The following is a 16838-nucleotide window of genomic DNA, read 5'->3' as shown; positions in this document are numbered from 1 at the left end:
TTTGTGTGAACTCTCCTGAAGGGACCAATCCAGTAGGTGTGCTCAGAGGGCGCCTTCTGGATTGGGCCCCACATACGATTTATGTGGCCGAATGCCTTTTGTCCCCTGTGAATCACTGAAACAGTGATGATAAGCTGTGTAGCAGGAAAGTATATATTTCGCAAAAGTTGTCTAGCCTTAGTAACTTTGCATATCATTGCAGCACTCAGGAATTATGTTTTTGCTGGATGTGGTGGTGGACTGCCTTGTGTCTGTGGATGTGTGTGGGCATGCAAATGGTGAATTGTGGATTAATGATGTACAAGTTAGGAAAATTGCCCTCTGATTTTCATTTCTGTCTTCTAGCTTGATTTTAAAATTGTCTTTTTAATTATCAGTTAAGGAAAAAGTGAAATGGCTCTTTCTAGCCAGAAACCAATCTCTAAGAAAGAGATCCACGGAATCTTTCTTGGAAGTCGCACAATGCCTTCAGAATGACATCATACACCACAATATTACAGGTCAGTTCTCTCTCTTTCTCTCTCCACTGTAGGTACTGATACAGCTCCCACTACTGCATTATGCAAGTGCCTCCCAAACACCAGTGTGAGGTAGGAAGCTTGTCTGAGCCAAAGTGCAGAGTTATCAAAAGAGCCTATCAAAAGTGACTTGGGCACTTAGGAGCATAAGGCTCGTTGCAAGTCAGTAGAACGAAATCCAAACTCACTTGAGTGCTTTTGAAAATGTTATCTTTGGGAGATTAAGTGGTTTTCCCAAGGTCACCCAAGAGATCTTTGGTGGAACCTTGAACTGAAGTAAGATCTCTTGAATCCCAGTCTCATGCCTTATAACTACAAGACCACCACTCCTCCATGCAGCTGCAGTCTCCTCTTTGTAGCAATGTGGGTGATCTCAAACTCTTACCGGTTTTACCCAGACATTTGAAATGATTTTAGATACCAATTGTATGTATTGAAGGAGTTCAAGGGGCACCAGGAATCTGTTGAATGAAACTGTGGAAAGAGAGGCAAAAAAGAAATCTGGTGGGTGAGATATACTGCAATGTGGAGGGAGGTTTGCTATGGGTGGCAGGCTTGTTAGGCAGTGGAGGGACTCAGTGAAGAAGGAGGAACCAGGAGAGAGAGAAATCTCGCAATGGTCAGGTGTAGGTACAGCTCAACAGCTGAAGATGTTGTGCCTTTGCAAATGAAATCTCTGAACTTTCTGATGTTCACTGAGCCATAACCAGAAAGGAAGACAGTAGAGGGGAGTGTGCTCTCAGGGATATCGACATATTGGGCCAGTTTCACTCCTGGTTTATTCTGATTTCTGGCAGAAGAATGTCCTTTAGGGGTGTGTGTAGATAGAGGGAGAGAAAATGGCCACAGCCTCCCTTGACCTGGTGGAATGCATGAGGGGGCCTGCACCACCTAGAAATGGTCAGCACTGCTGGGGAAAGGATGTGGCCAGGAGAGCTGGAGAATGTGCTGATTCAGCCCCTTCTGCCTCAGCAGTATATGGCTACGTTGTCGTCACTGCTGGTTAACCAGGAGCTAAGCAATCATGGGCTAGTCCGTGCACGGTAGCATAACTGTTTAGAGCATAATTGTTTATAGCTGCACGCTGCTGTAACACCCGTGTGTCCACTGATGCTTTGTCTGGGCATGAGACATAAGACAGGTATCTGGGCTCCTATCCTAACAAGGGTGCCAACAGGGCTCCTTGGGATGCTGTACCCAGCAGAAATGAAAGCTGCCTCAGGCTGCAGTAATCGCCCATCACATGGTGGTGGTGCAGAGACCGGTATTTCTCTCTCAGGGGATGAGCCCCCACCTTGGAGCAGAGTGAATTGTGCTTTGTGTGGTGGGATGCAAATTGCGTCTTCGGGCCCCAGGTAGGGTGAATTGCTGTCGATTGGTCTGTCTACCCACTAATTTGTCTTTCTAGCTAATCTGTTCATGGGTTTTCTGCAGTGCCCACTGTAGTATCAGTTCTAAGGGCCGTTGTGTACAATCGTGCCACTTTCAAGGACTGTGGGAAATATTGTATAGTATGGGAATAAATACTAGAAATGGGGGAGAGAAATGTTAATATTTTTTCAGGTCACGTAAGGGTTCAGACTGAGAGCTGCTCACCACATTCTATGGCCTTATTTTTAAAAAGTAATGAAAAATCTAAATGTGTTTCTCATATTAACCGTGTGTGTGTGTGTGTGTGTGTTGTTTTTGCTATTTCTAGGGATTTCTGTGAATATTTACCAGCGGGTTGTCTATTTCTCAGAGGGAAATTCGATCTGGGTGAAAGGAGCTGCCAGCATGTCTGAGGTGTCCGATTTAAAGCTCTTTTATGCAGGCCCAGGGAAAATTACATCAATCTCAGTCGACTGGCTTTACCAGCGGATGTACTTTGTCATGAATGGAAAGGTTGGGCTCCGGAGCTTAATTATTTTCTTAATACTCATGAACTACGCATGTGTGCCCTATTTTATATATAGCAATAAAGAGCTCAGGGGTTATGGTAGGGGTGTATGGCATACGGTTGATTATTATAACGTTTTTATTTTTAATGTGATCATTTTTTTTTGGTCAAAGGAATAGAACAAAATAGTAACATCTGCCTCTACTGGGGTCTATAGGCATCTCCGGTCACGTTAAAAGTAAACTGACGTCTTAGAATTCCAGCTTCTTAGCTAATTCTTATCCTCATGAAAGAAAAAGTCATGTCATTTCCGAGACTGACTCCACTCGTGGCTCATGCCTTCGGTGGCAAGTCATTTAACCTTTAGATCTCAGTTCCTCATGTGTACAGTGCTTTCTTACTGTACCTTGCAGGGGTGTTGCGAGAAGTAGTTAGTTACCAAATAGAATGAAAGTGATACGAGAGATTGAAGTGCTCAATATTTTCTTGTGATGATGAAAGTGATGCAGGATCACAGCTGTTTTGTCCTGAGAGAAAAAATAGATGGCAGCCCTGCATTTAATTCTTCAGTCTTGAAACTTTAATGACTTTAGTGGTGAGGTCTTGGTTGGCTCCTTTGCTCCTCTCATGCATATGAGACAAAGGGTGAGAAAACTGCCATAAACAGGGATTCCTTGTGCCAGTGCCATGCCATGCCACTCCACTCTCCACTTATTGCCCAGGGTGCTTATAGGTACAGGATGAGATGTGGCCAGAGATGTCTGCACTCTGGTAGCCCTAGGTTAAAACAATGGCTGTAGGAGTCCATTGCAGCTAAGGTAAGTTAAAAAAGTTATGAGGACAAACCTGTCCCAGGCTGCTCACAGGATCAGCACAAAGGTAGTTGTAAACCACCTCTTCCCCGCCCCTGTCAGGTCCTGCTAAAAGCATAGCTTGGCTGGACCCCAAAATCTGGTCCTTCGTTTTCCTCCAGCTTGGAGACAGCAAGGTAAGTGCAGAGTGAATGGACAGTTCCTTCATGGTAAGCATTAACGGATGCATTCAGGCTTGGCACAGTGAGCAAGCCTTGTAATTGAATGACTGGAAATGCAGATGCTTGGAAGTGCCTTAGGTTAGTGTCTGTCTCTGTGGTTCCCTGTAGAATGCTCAGGTCATGTTGCTGCTCATCAGTAAACATCCTACTGATACCCAGGAGCCTTTCTCTTTATTCTGATTCCCTAGGTATGTGTCTGTAATTTAGAGAACTGCACTGTAGCTGAAGATATCACTTTTCCTTCCATTACCTCCCCTAAGAAAATTGTAGCTGATCCATATAATGGGTAAGTTTTTTCTCCTTTGACGACTTGGTGTCAGATGTGCTGTTGATCTTTTCAGCAATCGTCTTCACTTGGTTAGCTATCCAGTTACTAATTTCTTCAGAAACCGTCCCCACGCCGTCTCCTGCCCCAGTCGTACAGACTGCCAAGCTTGCTCCTCTGTTGTTCTTCAGCTTGCTCACTCCTCATCGTGTTCGATTTGTTTCAGGGTATGAAGTCTTTCCAATGTGTGAAGGCTTTGGAGGCATTGTATTTTTTTTAAAGACATTGAATTCTTTCATCAAAACAATTGTTTGAATTTTAAATATCTGTGTCTAACATTGGAGCTATTATATGAGTGCTCTTTTCATTATTCTTCTCATTATTATTTGTATAACTGTTATCACCTAGGAGCTCTAGTTGTGGATCAGGACCCCATTGTGCTAGGCACTGTACAACCACAACAAAAGACAGTCCTGCCCCAATGGGCTTATAATTTAAGTATAAGACAAGAGACAACAGATGGTTACCGACAGAGGGGGGTGGGAGCACAAGGAAACAAGAAGGCAATATTGATCAGCATGATAGGCTCAGCACACCAGCTTGACTGTTGTCAAGTTTTGCTAAGTTTTTCTTATATAAATGGTGGGCCAGACCCTCAGCCAGTGTAAATCAATGTAGTTTTATTTTATATTGGCTGAGAATTGGGCTTCCTGTATTTAATTCTCATAGGATATAAATAAATATGAACCAAAATAATTTCCCTATATTTTTTTAGAAGGACAGGTGTGTCTCTGAGCCAATAGACCACTAAAATATCAGTGACTCATCTACACTGTGTTCTATGGTGTAACTACCGTGGGCTGTTTTGTTCCATTGCTAGGTATATCTTTTATCTGCTGGAGGATGGAATTTACAGGGCAAACCTCCCAGTCTATCCTGGTCAGGTCCCTGAAGCTTTGCCAATTGTGAGAAGCGACACTCTGAAAGACTTTGTGATAAACTTCCAGTCCAAAAGACTAATTTACTTCAACAAAATCAATCAATCCTTTGTGTCTGGTTTTCTGGATGGCTCAGAATTTAATATCCTGCGACCTCAAGTTTCATTTAGAGACATAGAGAGCTTTGTTTATGAGAATAATACTTTCGTTGTCACAGACGGCAGGGCAGTTTTCCGCGAGGAGTTGTCTCCAACTGGGATCAAAGCCTTTAATGAATTTGTGGTGGATTGCGATTTTACCCAGGCCGATTATTTTGGATACAACAACTTGCTTTCTTATGGTGCGGCAACGCAGCCTTATCCTTTGCCAACTCATCCCCAGCTTGTCACAGTGCTGTTTGGATCAGACCAAGCTGTGGTCTGCTGGAGACCACCTGAACCTACTATTGGAACCAGTAAGTTCAATTACTCCATCCTACAGGTCCAGTCCACGTTCAAGTGTACTTAATGGAAATATCTTCCTGATTTTCCTTTCCCTAACACTGGTGTAAATCAGAAGTGACTCTACTGAAATCTGTGGAGTTACATCAATATGAAACAGGTGCGAGAGAAAAACCAGGCCCAATAGTTTATGATAAAGCTGCCAAAATTTTAAGCAAAGATTAAAGATAAAATAAAGAACACATCTGGCCAAATTAATGGAGGCTTACTTGAGTGAGTCACTCACAGTCTTTCTGTCTTGCAGGGTTTAAAAAAGGCTGCATCTTAAATCATGGTGTGTAATGACTGCAGTGTTGACTGCTGCTATCACAGTACTGTCACACATCTACGGAGAGTCACACATGGTGGCTGCTGGCTGGCAAAGTCTGCTATCAGCTCTACCACACACGCAAGTGTGTTTGTACCGTGGTGCGCGAAACATAGCTAGTGCTGTGGAGATTGCCTGTCACTCCCGGTTAGGTTGTTGGGAAGGGCATGCTGTCCCCATGGCACCAGGGACTAAAGCTGTACTAGTTTTTAATTTTCTCCCTGGCTGATATCTCTGATATTGGGAGCTTTGAAATGGGTCTCTAAAACTGCAGTTTTCCTGGCTTCTGTTGAAGTAGTTTCTTGTCCAATAATGTGATTGTCTGCGCCGTTCAGGTCCTTCCGCCTGGCAGAACTGGACTTACATTGTGAAGGTATCAGCCCAACATGGTGCTGATGAGGATCGGGTTGTCTCCAGTATCAGTGACACTAGGTTTACAATGAAAGGGCTGACCTACTCCACAACATACGAGGTGTCAGTGAGAGCTCTATCTCCTGCTGGAGAAGGACCCTGGACAGAGTCTTTTAGGGGCACCACTTTAAAAGAAGGTAAGAACTACTTTATTGAGCAGTAAGGAGAAACTTGTCCTGTGCATACTCTCCACCAGGGGTTCAATCCTCTGCTGTGCCTACTCTCCACATAGTACTTCCTTTGAAGTGACATGAGCAGCTGGGACCTCCTTTAAAGTGCTTGGGGACCAGTGCAAAGGGTGGCATCTGAAGACCACCAGTGGCAGGTGGCTGAGCATGGGCGCACCGTCAGAAACAGTTGAGTATCCCCGTCACCATGTAATGAATGGGAGTGAGTGGCTTGCTGGGGAAATGCAAAAGGCCCTCGGCAAGCATGTGTACAATGGCTGTAACATGTACACTGTTGAAATATTTATTTAAACGTAGCTTATGTAGAATAACATATGTGGAAAGGAAAGGAGGGGCTCATAGTTAAGAGTGAGGCTCAGGAGGTCTGGGATCAGTTCCTGGCTTCACCACAGATTTTGGGCATTGGGCAAGGCACTTAATCTCTCTGTGCCTCCATTCCCCATTTAAAAATGGGTGTCACATACTTCTTTTTTGTCAGCCTTTGTCTCTCTTGCGAATTGAGATTTACAGTTCCTAGGGGCAGAGGCTGGTTCTTACTATGTTTTCGTACAGCCCTTAGCACAATGCGCCTCTGATACTGGTTGCTGGAACAGGAATAATGCATAGTTACAACTTTTTCATTGTTTCTCAGTTGAAGAAGAACCTTATATCTTGGCTGTGGGGGACGACGGACTTTGGAAGCAGCCGTTGGATAGTTTGGGGCCAGGAGAATTCTTCTCTCCTAATATAAGAAATGTCTCAGGTAAATACTGTCCAGGCTGAGTGTTCCTGTAGCAGACCTGTCTGCATTGATCAGAGCACCTGACAGTGGATGAAAGGAAGTGAAAGACGAGAATCGGAGAATCATAGAATATCAGGGTTGGAAGGGACCTCAGGAGGGTCATCTAGTGCAACCCCCTGCTCAAAGCAGGACCAATCCCCAACTAAATCATCCCAGCCAGGGCTTTGTCAAGCCTGACCTTAAAAATATCTAAGGAAGGAGATTCCACCACCTCCCTAGGTAACGCATTCCAGTGTTTCACCACCCTCCTAGTGAAAAAGTTTTTCCAAATATCCAACCTAAACCTCCCCCACTGCCACTTGAGACCATTACTCCTTGTTCTGTCATCAGCTACCACTGAGAACAGTCTAGATCCATCCCCTTTGGACCCCCCCTTTCAGGTAGTTGAAAGCCGCTATCAAATCCCCCCTCATTCTTCTCTTCCGCAGACTAAACAATCCCAGTCTCCTCAGCCTCTCCTCATAAGTCGTGTGTTCCAGTCCCCTAATCATTTTTGTTGCCCTCCGCTGGACTCTTTCCAATTTTTCCACATCCTTCTTGTAGTGTGGGGCCCAAAACTGGACACAGTACTCCAGATGAGGCCTCACCAATGTCGAATAGAGGGGAACGATCACGTCCCTCGATCTGCTGGCAATGCCCCTACATATACATCCCCAAATGCCATTGGCCTTCTTGGCAACAAGGGCACACTCTTGACTCATATCCAGCTTCTCATCCACTGTAACCCCTACGTCCTTTTCTGCCGAACTGCTGCCGAGCCATTCGGTCCCTAGTCTGTAGCGGTGCATGGGATTCTTCCGTCCTAAGTGCAGGACTCTGCACTTGTCCTTGTTGAACCTCATCAGATTTCTTTTGGCCCAATCCTCTCATTTGTCTAGGGCCCTCTGTATCCTATCCCTACCCTCCAGCGTATATACCTCTCCTCCCAGTTTAGTGTCATCTGCAATCTTGCTGAGGGTGCAATCCACACCATCCTCCAGATCATTTATGAAGATATTGAACAAAACCGGCCCGAGGACCGACCCTTGGGGCACTCCACTTGATACCGGCTGCCAACTAGACATGGAGCCATTGATCACTACCCATTGAGCCTGACAATCTAGCCAACTTTCTATCCACCTTATAGTCCATTCATCCAGCCCATACTTCTTTAACTTGCTGGCAAGAATACTGTGGGAGACCTTGTCAAAAGCTTTGCTAAAGTCAAGGAACAACATGTCCACCACTTTCCCCTCATCCACAGAGCCAGTTATCTCATCATAGAAGGCAATTAGATTAGTTAGGCATGACTTGCCCTTGGTGAATCCATGCTGACTGTTCCTGATCACTTTCCTCTCCTCGAAGTGCTTCAGAATTGATTCCTTATGGACCTGCTCCATGATTTTTCCAGGGACTGAGGTGAGGCTGAGTGGCCTGTAGTTCCCAGGATCCTCCTCCTTCCCTTTTTAAAAGATGGGCACTACATTAGCCTTTTTCCAGTCGTCCGGGACTTCCCCCGATCGCCATGAGTTTTCAAAGATAATGGCCAATGGCTCTGCAATCACATCCGCCAACTCCTTTAGCACTCTCGGATGCAGCGCATCCGGCCCCATGGACTTGTGCTTGTCCAGCTTTTCTAAATAGTCCCGAACCACTTCTTTCTCCACAGAGGGCTGGTCACCTCCTCCCCATGCAGTGCTGCCCAGTGCAGTAGTCTGGGAGCTGACCTTGTTCGTGAAGACAGAGGCAAAAAGAAGCATTGAGTACATTAGCTTTTTCCACATCCTCTGTCACTAGGTTGCCTCCCTCATTCAGTAAGGGGCCCACACTTTCCTTGACTTTCTTGTTGTTGCTAACATACCTGAAGAAACCCTTCTTGTTACTCTTAACATCTCTTGCTAGCTGCAACTCTAGGTGTGATTTGGCCTTCCTGATTTCACTCCTGCATCCCTGAGCAATATTTTTATACTCATCCCTGGTCATTTGTCCAATCTTCCACTTCTTGTAAGCTTCTTTTTTTGTGTTTAAGATCAGCAAGATAAGCAAGGATTTCACTGTTAAGCCAAGCTGGTCGCATACCATATTTACTATTCTTTCTACACATTGGGATGGTTTGTCCCTGTAACCTCAATAAGGATTCTTTAAAATACAGCCAACTCTCCTGGACTCCTTTCCTCCTCATGTTATTCTCCCAGGGGATCCTGCCCATCAGTTCCCTGAGGGAGTCAAAGTCTGCTTTTCTGAAGTCCAGGGTCTGTATTCTGCTGCTCTCCTTTCTTCCCTGTGTCACCACATCACATCTGACTAGACTTGAATGTGCAGTGAAACAGTTTGAACTGAACTGAGTCTTGAGGCAGGAGCTCCTTGCACTCCCTGGGCCAAATTCATCCCTGGTGAAACGCCATGAGTGTGAGTTACAGTAGGGATGAATTAAGCTCTACAGCTGGGTAAGCCCAGTGTTACAAAGTAATGCAGTGGTATTGTAATCAGTGGGGCTGCACTCATGAAAATGAGGTCCGTGTGGTAAGGTGATTGCTGTACGTAAGATAGATCATGATGACGATCTCGCTATCAATTGAGTTTTAGAGCTGAGCTGTATCAATCTTTGTACATTGTTCCTGCATTTGTAGCAGGTTTGCCCTGTTTCAATCTTAAGGTAGACACAATGCCGTAAGTGTAGACAGAGGACAGACACTGCACGACCCCTAGCATGGGTATAAATAGCAGTGTAGGCAGTGAGGCACAGCTTGAGTCAGTAAAGACACACCTGTACCCCAGGGTATATACTTTACACAGCTCTCTGCATGCCCAAGCAGTGCCTTCCCCATCTACACGGCTATTTTCAGCAGTGTAATGTCCTGCTGCCAAAGCCTTTCCACACCACAGTGGAAGGCTCCGGCAGCAGAGAAAGGCTCTGGCAGGGGGAGACAGTGGGGAAAGGCTCTGGTAGCTCTCTGCCCCCAGACTTTTCCCCACTGCGTCCCCCTGCCAGAGCCTTTCACTGCCACATCTAGCTACACACCACACTGTGGATGCAGCCTGCCTTTTACAGTGGCATATAGCAACAGGCATCTTGCATGCAGCCGCTAATGTAGACAAGGTCTTGGTTGGTTGGATATTTTTAATTGTTCTTGAAAAATTGTAGTTTTATTGACGTATTTGAGAAATAGCTGCTAGTGTCCTTTTTCTTGCTTCAAGACATGGACTGGTATAATGACACTCTCTACTGGAGCAGCTCAGCGGGGGAAGTTCATATGTGGTCCTTGACCAGACGAGCTGGTGCCATTGCGAAGTTTCATATATCTGACATCAGAAAAGCAAGGATATTGGCCTTTGATTGGTTGGGTCAGTATTTGTACTGGGCTGGCAAAGCAAATACGGTATGTAAGAGTGTTACACTAAGGATAAACTAAAGCAATTAATAAATAACAAAGATCATTCAGTAATATTTGGGAAGGTGTTTACTACCTCCTATAACTTGAGTTGCTGTTGACCCTTTACTTCTATAGTAGATCAACTTGTAGCAATTGCACCTTTCTTTCCATTGAGATATTTCCCTTTCCAGTTATGAAAGGGCTTGAGGTAAAATGTAATTATTAATTAAAGCCAGGTTACTGAACTGCAGGTGCAAAATATACAAATAAAATCTACTGACAATAGTTTCATAGTCTTAGTGCTCAGCTAAAGATTGCCAACTGAATCTCAGTTCATGAAGAGATGTACATTTATATTTATCCTCGCATTAGATCCTTGTGTAGCAAATTTTAGGTGTTTTGTTAAATATAGGGGTGGATTTTCAGAAGTCATCTCTGATGTAGTACTTTGATATTTTGTGCCCCAAAACTGTAAATGCACTCTATGCACCCACAAATCAGTTGCTTAGCCATTTCAGTTGTATAAAATAGGTCTGCATTAAAAATGGAGTGCTAATTTATGCAGTGCTATAAAATTGTACCTGTAATTACTTGAGTGCAAAGTTAGAGGCCCTTCTGAAAATGAGAACCATAGGGTTAGATTCTCCACTACCTTGCATCCTAATTTACAGCTGTGCTTAGTGAGTGCAAACTGGATGTGAACTCTTATCCGCTCAGAAGGCTGGTGAAACAAGGAACGATAAGAGGGATTAGAAGTTTTAGTTTTTGATTTTGTCCCTTAACAGCAGATCCTAAATACTAATTTTGCATAATTTTTTATTTGACACTTTAAACACTTGAAATCAATAGCTGTGAAATAGTCATATACATGTATTCAGATGCTTTAGGCTGATAAATAATGTGTGAGGTGTTATGCTATTTTCTCCACCCCCCCCCCCCCAGATCTACAGAAAATCACTGCTGGTAGGACACACAGATGTTGTGGTGCATGTTGTGTTCCTGGTGAAGGATCTTGTGGTCGATGCAATCAATGGCTATCTGTACTGGGCTACAACTTACACAGTGGAAAGCACCAGACTGAATGGAGAGCACTACTTTATATTACAAGAGCAGCCACGGTTTTCCGGTAAACAGGTGACTGATCTTTTAAAAGGAGTGTTTTAGTGTCTAGCTGCATAGGGTACAGTCAGTATTAATACTTGTCACATCAAATATAACAATATGGCTTTCATTTGTTAGTTGGTGTAACTTGTACTTGCACCGTAATGGTTAATTCATACAATTATTACTTTATTGAGTAATCATCATGGAGGTACAAGTTTGAATAACTGTATTTAACAATATTTGTGTTAACTGAGTTTTAAATTTAAATTTCAGTGGCTGCCATTAGAAAGTGATCATTTACCTACTGCTATCACATAGAATGTGTGCTATTTTGCATTTGGACAGAGCTGTGGTATCTCATAGAATCATAGAATATCAGGGTTGGAAGGGACCTCTGGAGGCCATCTAGTCCAACCCCCTGCCCAGAGCAGGACCAATCCCCAACTAAATCATCCCAGCCAGGGCTTTGTCAAGCCTGACCTTAAAAACTTCTAAGGAAGGGGATTCCACCACCTCCCTAGGTAACGCATTCCAGTGTTTCACCACCCTCCTAGTGAAAAAGTTTTTCCTAATATCCAACCTAAACCTCCCCCACTGCAACTTGAGACTATTACTCCTTGTTCTGTCATCTGCTATCACTGAGAATAGTCTAGATCCATCCTCTTTGGATCCACCTTTCAGGTAGTTAAAAGCAGCTATCAAATCCCCCCTCACTCTTCTCTTCTGTAGACTAAACAATCCCAGTTCCCTCAGCCTCTCCTCATAAGTCATGTGTTCCAGTCCCCTAATCATTTTTGTTGCCCTTCGCTGGACTCTCTCCAATGAAGGGCAACAAAAATGAAAATAACCTTGTACAAAATAGCCTTGTACAGCAGCAACTGTTGGCAACTATTGACATTTTAATAATGACCGCTGTAGATCCTGAAGATCCTCAGCTGGTGTAAATCACCTTGGCTCCATTGAAATCCTGGCCCTGAGTGTTTAAAATGACATTTAGAGCAAAATATTGTATTACTTGTTTCCTGCTAGTCATTTTGCCATCTCTACCCACATTGTACCCACTGTTTGGCTTTTGTGTCACAACCAGTAACTAGGCTATCACTCCCATGAATTTTACCTGTCTGTAAGCAAGAAGATGGACAACGTGGTATCCAAAGTTTCCCATCTGTTCCAAAATAGAATTACTCTAGTGGTCGGTTTTGACTCTTGCAAACAAATTAGTCTTATCATAGCAAGTTGTTACCTAAAAAGTAGATGAAGATCCCGATTCTCCATTGCATCAAGGCAGCTTTCTGCCATTTCCCCAGCAGATGTATCCGGCCATTTGAGGATTCCTTTTTCTTGAAGGGATTGTCAGTTGATATGGAGCCACAGTAGCCATTTCTGTGTCACCTGCTCTCTCAGCACTGAGGTAGCTGGGGGAAAGGCATTGTGACCCTATACCCTGTGAAAACCCTGTCTGTAGGAATGGATCCTGGGGGACACTGGCAGTCCATGCAGCCAGAGGACTGGCCCATGCTCATCACTCCCAAGATTAGGGGAGTGCAAATTTGGCTCAAAGCTACCTTTCCAACCCCGTTCTCAGCTGCGTTGGGCACTTTTCAGGAGCAGCCCAGGATATGGGGCAAATCTTTAAATGCACTGTTTTTCCCTATGAAAAGGCTTTGCGAACTAGCAGTCTCATTTAGGTCCAGCACCATGAATATTCATCAGCACTTGGCTGAAAGCTGTCTTCTTTCATGACATGTACTGAATCACTCGCTTGGGAAAAAGTCCCTGTTCTCAAAGCTTGGATTAGTCATAGCCAAATTATTGTTGAAGAGTTCAAGAATACCAAAAAAAGGCAACCTGCTGTAGCATACATCTTAAATATTTTCTTTAAAATGCATCCCTTCCTGATACAGGTTTTTCCTTAGGATTATACAAGATGTGCTCCCGTCTTACACAGATACTGCTCATTATCAAAGATCCTTTTTGAACTCCAGATGTTTCCAAATCCACTGACTTCTTCCTGCTACCTTCACCACAGTTCCTGGAATCCTCAAAGTTTTAAAAGTATTTTTCTTCTCCACAGAGAGTAACCACTAACCATCAGGGTTTCTAGAATGTAAAACGTAAATACTGAGCAGAATGGGTTTGTCCTTTAAAAGTGACTAGCAATTCAAAAGGTCAGTTAATCTTATAGGTCTTTTTTGTTACATCCACTCTGTGTGAGAGGTCTCAGCTAGTACATCAAATGGCAAATTCTAATAGTAAAACAACCATATTATAAGCCTAAATACTGAAGAATTAAGAAGTTTTTGTCACACAGAAAAATATTTCCATGGTGCAAGGGATCAGTGGTCCATCCAGTCACCTGCCTTACACCCCACCTTGGATGCTGGCCAGTGCTGACTTCTTCAATGGAAGATGTCAATTTCCCATGCCTAGCTGTATCAGATTTTTCCCTGGTGATCAGCTTCTGCTCTGACGCATAAGGATTGATAATTTCTACATTAAAAATAATCTTTTCCATTTCTTTGAATGGAAAAAATAATCTTTTCCATTTCTTATCATCCATTTCTTTGAATCATTGCAATAGCTTCCCACATCCACTTCAAGCTTCTCATCCTCAACTTCAAGGCCCTTGCCACAACTCTGCAGCTGCCTGCTTAGCTGTTGTCGTGTCACTCCGGTCACCATTTCTGTGATTGGGGCCTTTGGGTGTTACCGCAATGCAAACAATATAACAGCCAATAAGAATTATTATTGTCCTCTAGCTATTGTAACTGCAGATGGTAAATTTAGTTCTACGAATAACTAATTCTTTGCTGAAATTTACTAAGCTTTTTTAAAAACAAAATTAATAGATTATTAAATAGGTCATTGCAAGATCTTCAACAATCCATAACTATTCACCTTTTGGGCTTTAAACCTGAGTCTTGGAGTACATCTCTGATTTGCTATTTCACTGTGCAGGGCTGAGATGGCTAACTATTTTATCCAAAACTTAGCACTTAGGTAACACTTTGTAACCCAGACCCTCAGGTGGTGTATTTTGGCATAGCTCCGTTGACTTCTGACTTACACTGGCTGTGAGGATCTGGCCCAGTATGTTCAAAATGCCATATAAACATTGATTAGTTAATCTTTACAATATGCTTGTGAGGTCAGTAAATTATAAAGGAGCAGCAAAGCATGCTGCATGCAGTATGTGCCAGAACCCTGTTGAGTACTGCCTCATGACATATGGTAAATCAAAGGTTTTTTCAAGAGGCTAAATTTATGTTGCATCTTATGATATAGGGTTACATTGCAGGATAACAACTATACATCATGTTCAGAGATTAATGTCTGTCACACCATGGAAAAAAATCTGTCTATTTTTGTAGCACATGAAAGGGGAGGTGTTAAATTACTGCATGACCCCTGAATATGAATAGTACACATTTTTCTTTGCTTTAATGTAAGTATTGATGGAGGGAGATGGACAAGCCTGAATTGGTAGAAGAAGGTAGTAGTGGTAAAGAGAAGGAGAGGGGAAAAGAGGAGCCCAAAATGGCTAAAGCACGTAGATGTGGGACTGAGGTGCTCATGAGAGACAGGAAGACAAAATTTGATGTAGAACATGTCAGTGAGAGCAGGTAAAAGGAATAATGTATATAATCCTAATCTGACTACACACCAAAAGTAGTTTTTACAAAGGAAACCTACCAGAGCAATAATTCAAACCTGGATTTTCTGACATGCAATATCAACAGGAATGTGATGGGAATTGCATACGGGCCAACAGAGATCCGAGTACGTGATACGGCATTTGTTTTTCTCTCCTTAATGCCAACATTTTTTGTATCTGATTAGTGAAGAGTAAAAGAATGGATGCTCCATTCACATCCATAGTTAAATCTTAACTTTAAAAAATGAGGTAGATCTATTATTTGACAAGAGAGTAGAGGTTGGGAAATGTTGAGGCAAAATTTCAGAGTGGTGTCAACCTATCTCTAATTTTGCACTTGCAATTTTGTACCTTGAACAACTTGCAGGCACAATTAGCTGAGGTTTCATATGATAGAATTCAGCTACCTAATTTGTGGATGCAGATCTTATTTTCACTCACAAACCAGGTCAGTAGATTCTTATTTCTATCGTTTGTGCATACAGTATTGCACACGCTGTTAACTGCAGGTACGAAATTATATGATTTGTTTGGAACATTTGGTCTAATTTTAAAAAAACCAACAACTTATTTTTCTGCCGTGTAGGTGAGAGTAGGGATAAGGGCCAAGAAGAGTCCTCTAATGTTTTTTTCAGGTTACTACTAAATAAAAATGATGGCACTCTGCTCTAACTGAAAGTTAGCTATTTTGAATGTGAACCTTAATTAAACATTTTTCAACTAATTAGCATATCATTTTCCATAAATAATGAGATCAGACGCTGTACAAGATGCCCTTCTTTTGATTGCCCAGAAGTGATATAGCCTATGTAAAATCAAATTGTAAAAACACAATTGGAGACTGTGAAATATTACTCTAAAGAGTGATACTGCTTTTCAGATTGGAAACCAACAAACTGTTTTGGACAAAGGACATTAAAATGCCAGAGGTGTTTATGCAACCTTAGGTATGGACGGTTCACTAATTAACTGATATACTGCTACAGTAATATCTGAGGTCCTCAGGTGCTACAGGGATGCGCAACATAGCAGATGCGTATAAATATAATTAAACACTTTATATAAAATCCTCAGCTGCTGTGAATTGGTGTCACTCTGCTAACCTCAATAGAATGATGCTGATTTACACTAACTTATTGTTTATTGTTATCCCTTTTTATATTATGTCTAATTTGGACCAAAAAATCATTGTGATAGAGACTTGTCATTTTTGTTTTCTGGTAAAGAGCCATTCTTTTCGTGGTGCTGTATAATACAAACAATAATGATGCAACATATCTTTCAGAATTGAAGGGGTTTTTTCCAGGATGTGTTCATTTTGTTCACTTTGCTGTTTGGATTTTTCTATCTTGTAGGTAGTTGCTCTAACCTTGGATCTCAGTGACAGCTTCCTCTACTGGCTTGTGCAAGACAGCCTGTGCCTAAATCTGTACAGAGTATCACTTTGTGGAGAGAGGTAAAGGTACCTGTGTGTGTGTGTGTGTGTGTCTCTCTCTCTCTCTCTCTCTCAAATACATTGAGCAATCAGAATTTCACTGCATCCTTTCTTCTGTGTTTCTGCTTTTTAGACTGTAACTGCCTCGAGGCAGGAACTCTTTATTTTTTGTGTATTGTACTATGCTGAACACATTGTTTGTGCTAAACAAATAATAAACAGGAAGAATTGATGGTCACCTGTAGCTAATGGATAACTCTGTGTTGTGTTACCAGGAAGTTATTCATATTTTTCATGGTGATAGAAACAGCATGGATATGGACACTTGATTCAGTTGAGGTCATACTCCTCTTCATGTTGGACTTGTAACATTAGAAAATAAGTTGTTACAGTTTTCCATATTATCTTGAATCTGGATCATTTTAAAAACCTGACATTTCTCAAATATCAAGGGCAGCAACTAATACTCCT

At 42.6% G+C, this 16838-nt stretch overlaps 1 protein-coding gene across 1 annotated transcript in view; it reads left to right on the top strand.

Annotated features, from left to right (window-relative positions):
* The window catches only part of ROS1 (ROS proto-oncogene 1, receptor tyrosine kinase), a 112933-nt gene that overhangs the window by 30562 nt on the left and 65533 nt on the right, over nt 1–16838 (top strand). Inside the window, exons 10-18 of the mRNA XM_074947578.1 lie at nt 378–500; nt 2218–2402; nt 3619–3716; nt 4576–5087; nt 5776–5988; nt 6671–6781; nt 9998–10179; nt 11116–11307; nt 16288–16388. Of these exons, the coding sequence (XP_074803679.1) occupies nt 378–500; nt 2218–2402; nt 3619–3716; nt 4576–5087; nt 5776–5988; nt 6671–6781; nt 9998–10179; nt 11116–11307; nt 16288–16388 (1717 nt within the window). The remainder of the gene's footprint in view (nt 1–377; nt 501–2217; nt 2403–3618; nt 3717–4575; nt 5088–5775; nt 5989–6670; nt 6782–9997; nt 10180–11115; nt 11308–16287; nt 16389–16838) is intronic.

Source organism: Natator depressus, chromosome 3 (assembly GCF_965152275.1).
Source record: "Natator depressus isolate rNatDep1 chromosome 3, rNatDep2.hap1, whole genome shotgun sequence".
In the NCBI taxonomy this organism is placed as follows: Eukaryota; Metazoa; Chordata; order Testudines; family Cheloniidae; genus Natator; species Natator depressus.
The sequence above is the reverse complement of the archived record's forward strand: the minus strand, read 5'-3'. Positions and strand labels throughout refer to the sequence as shown.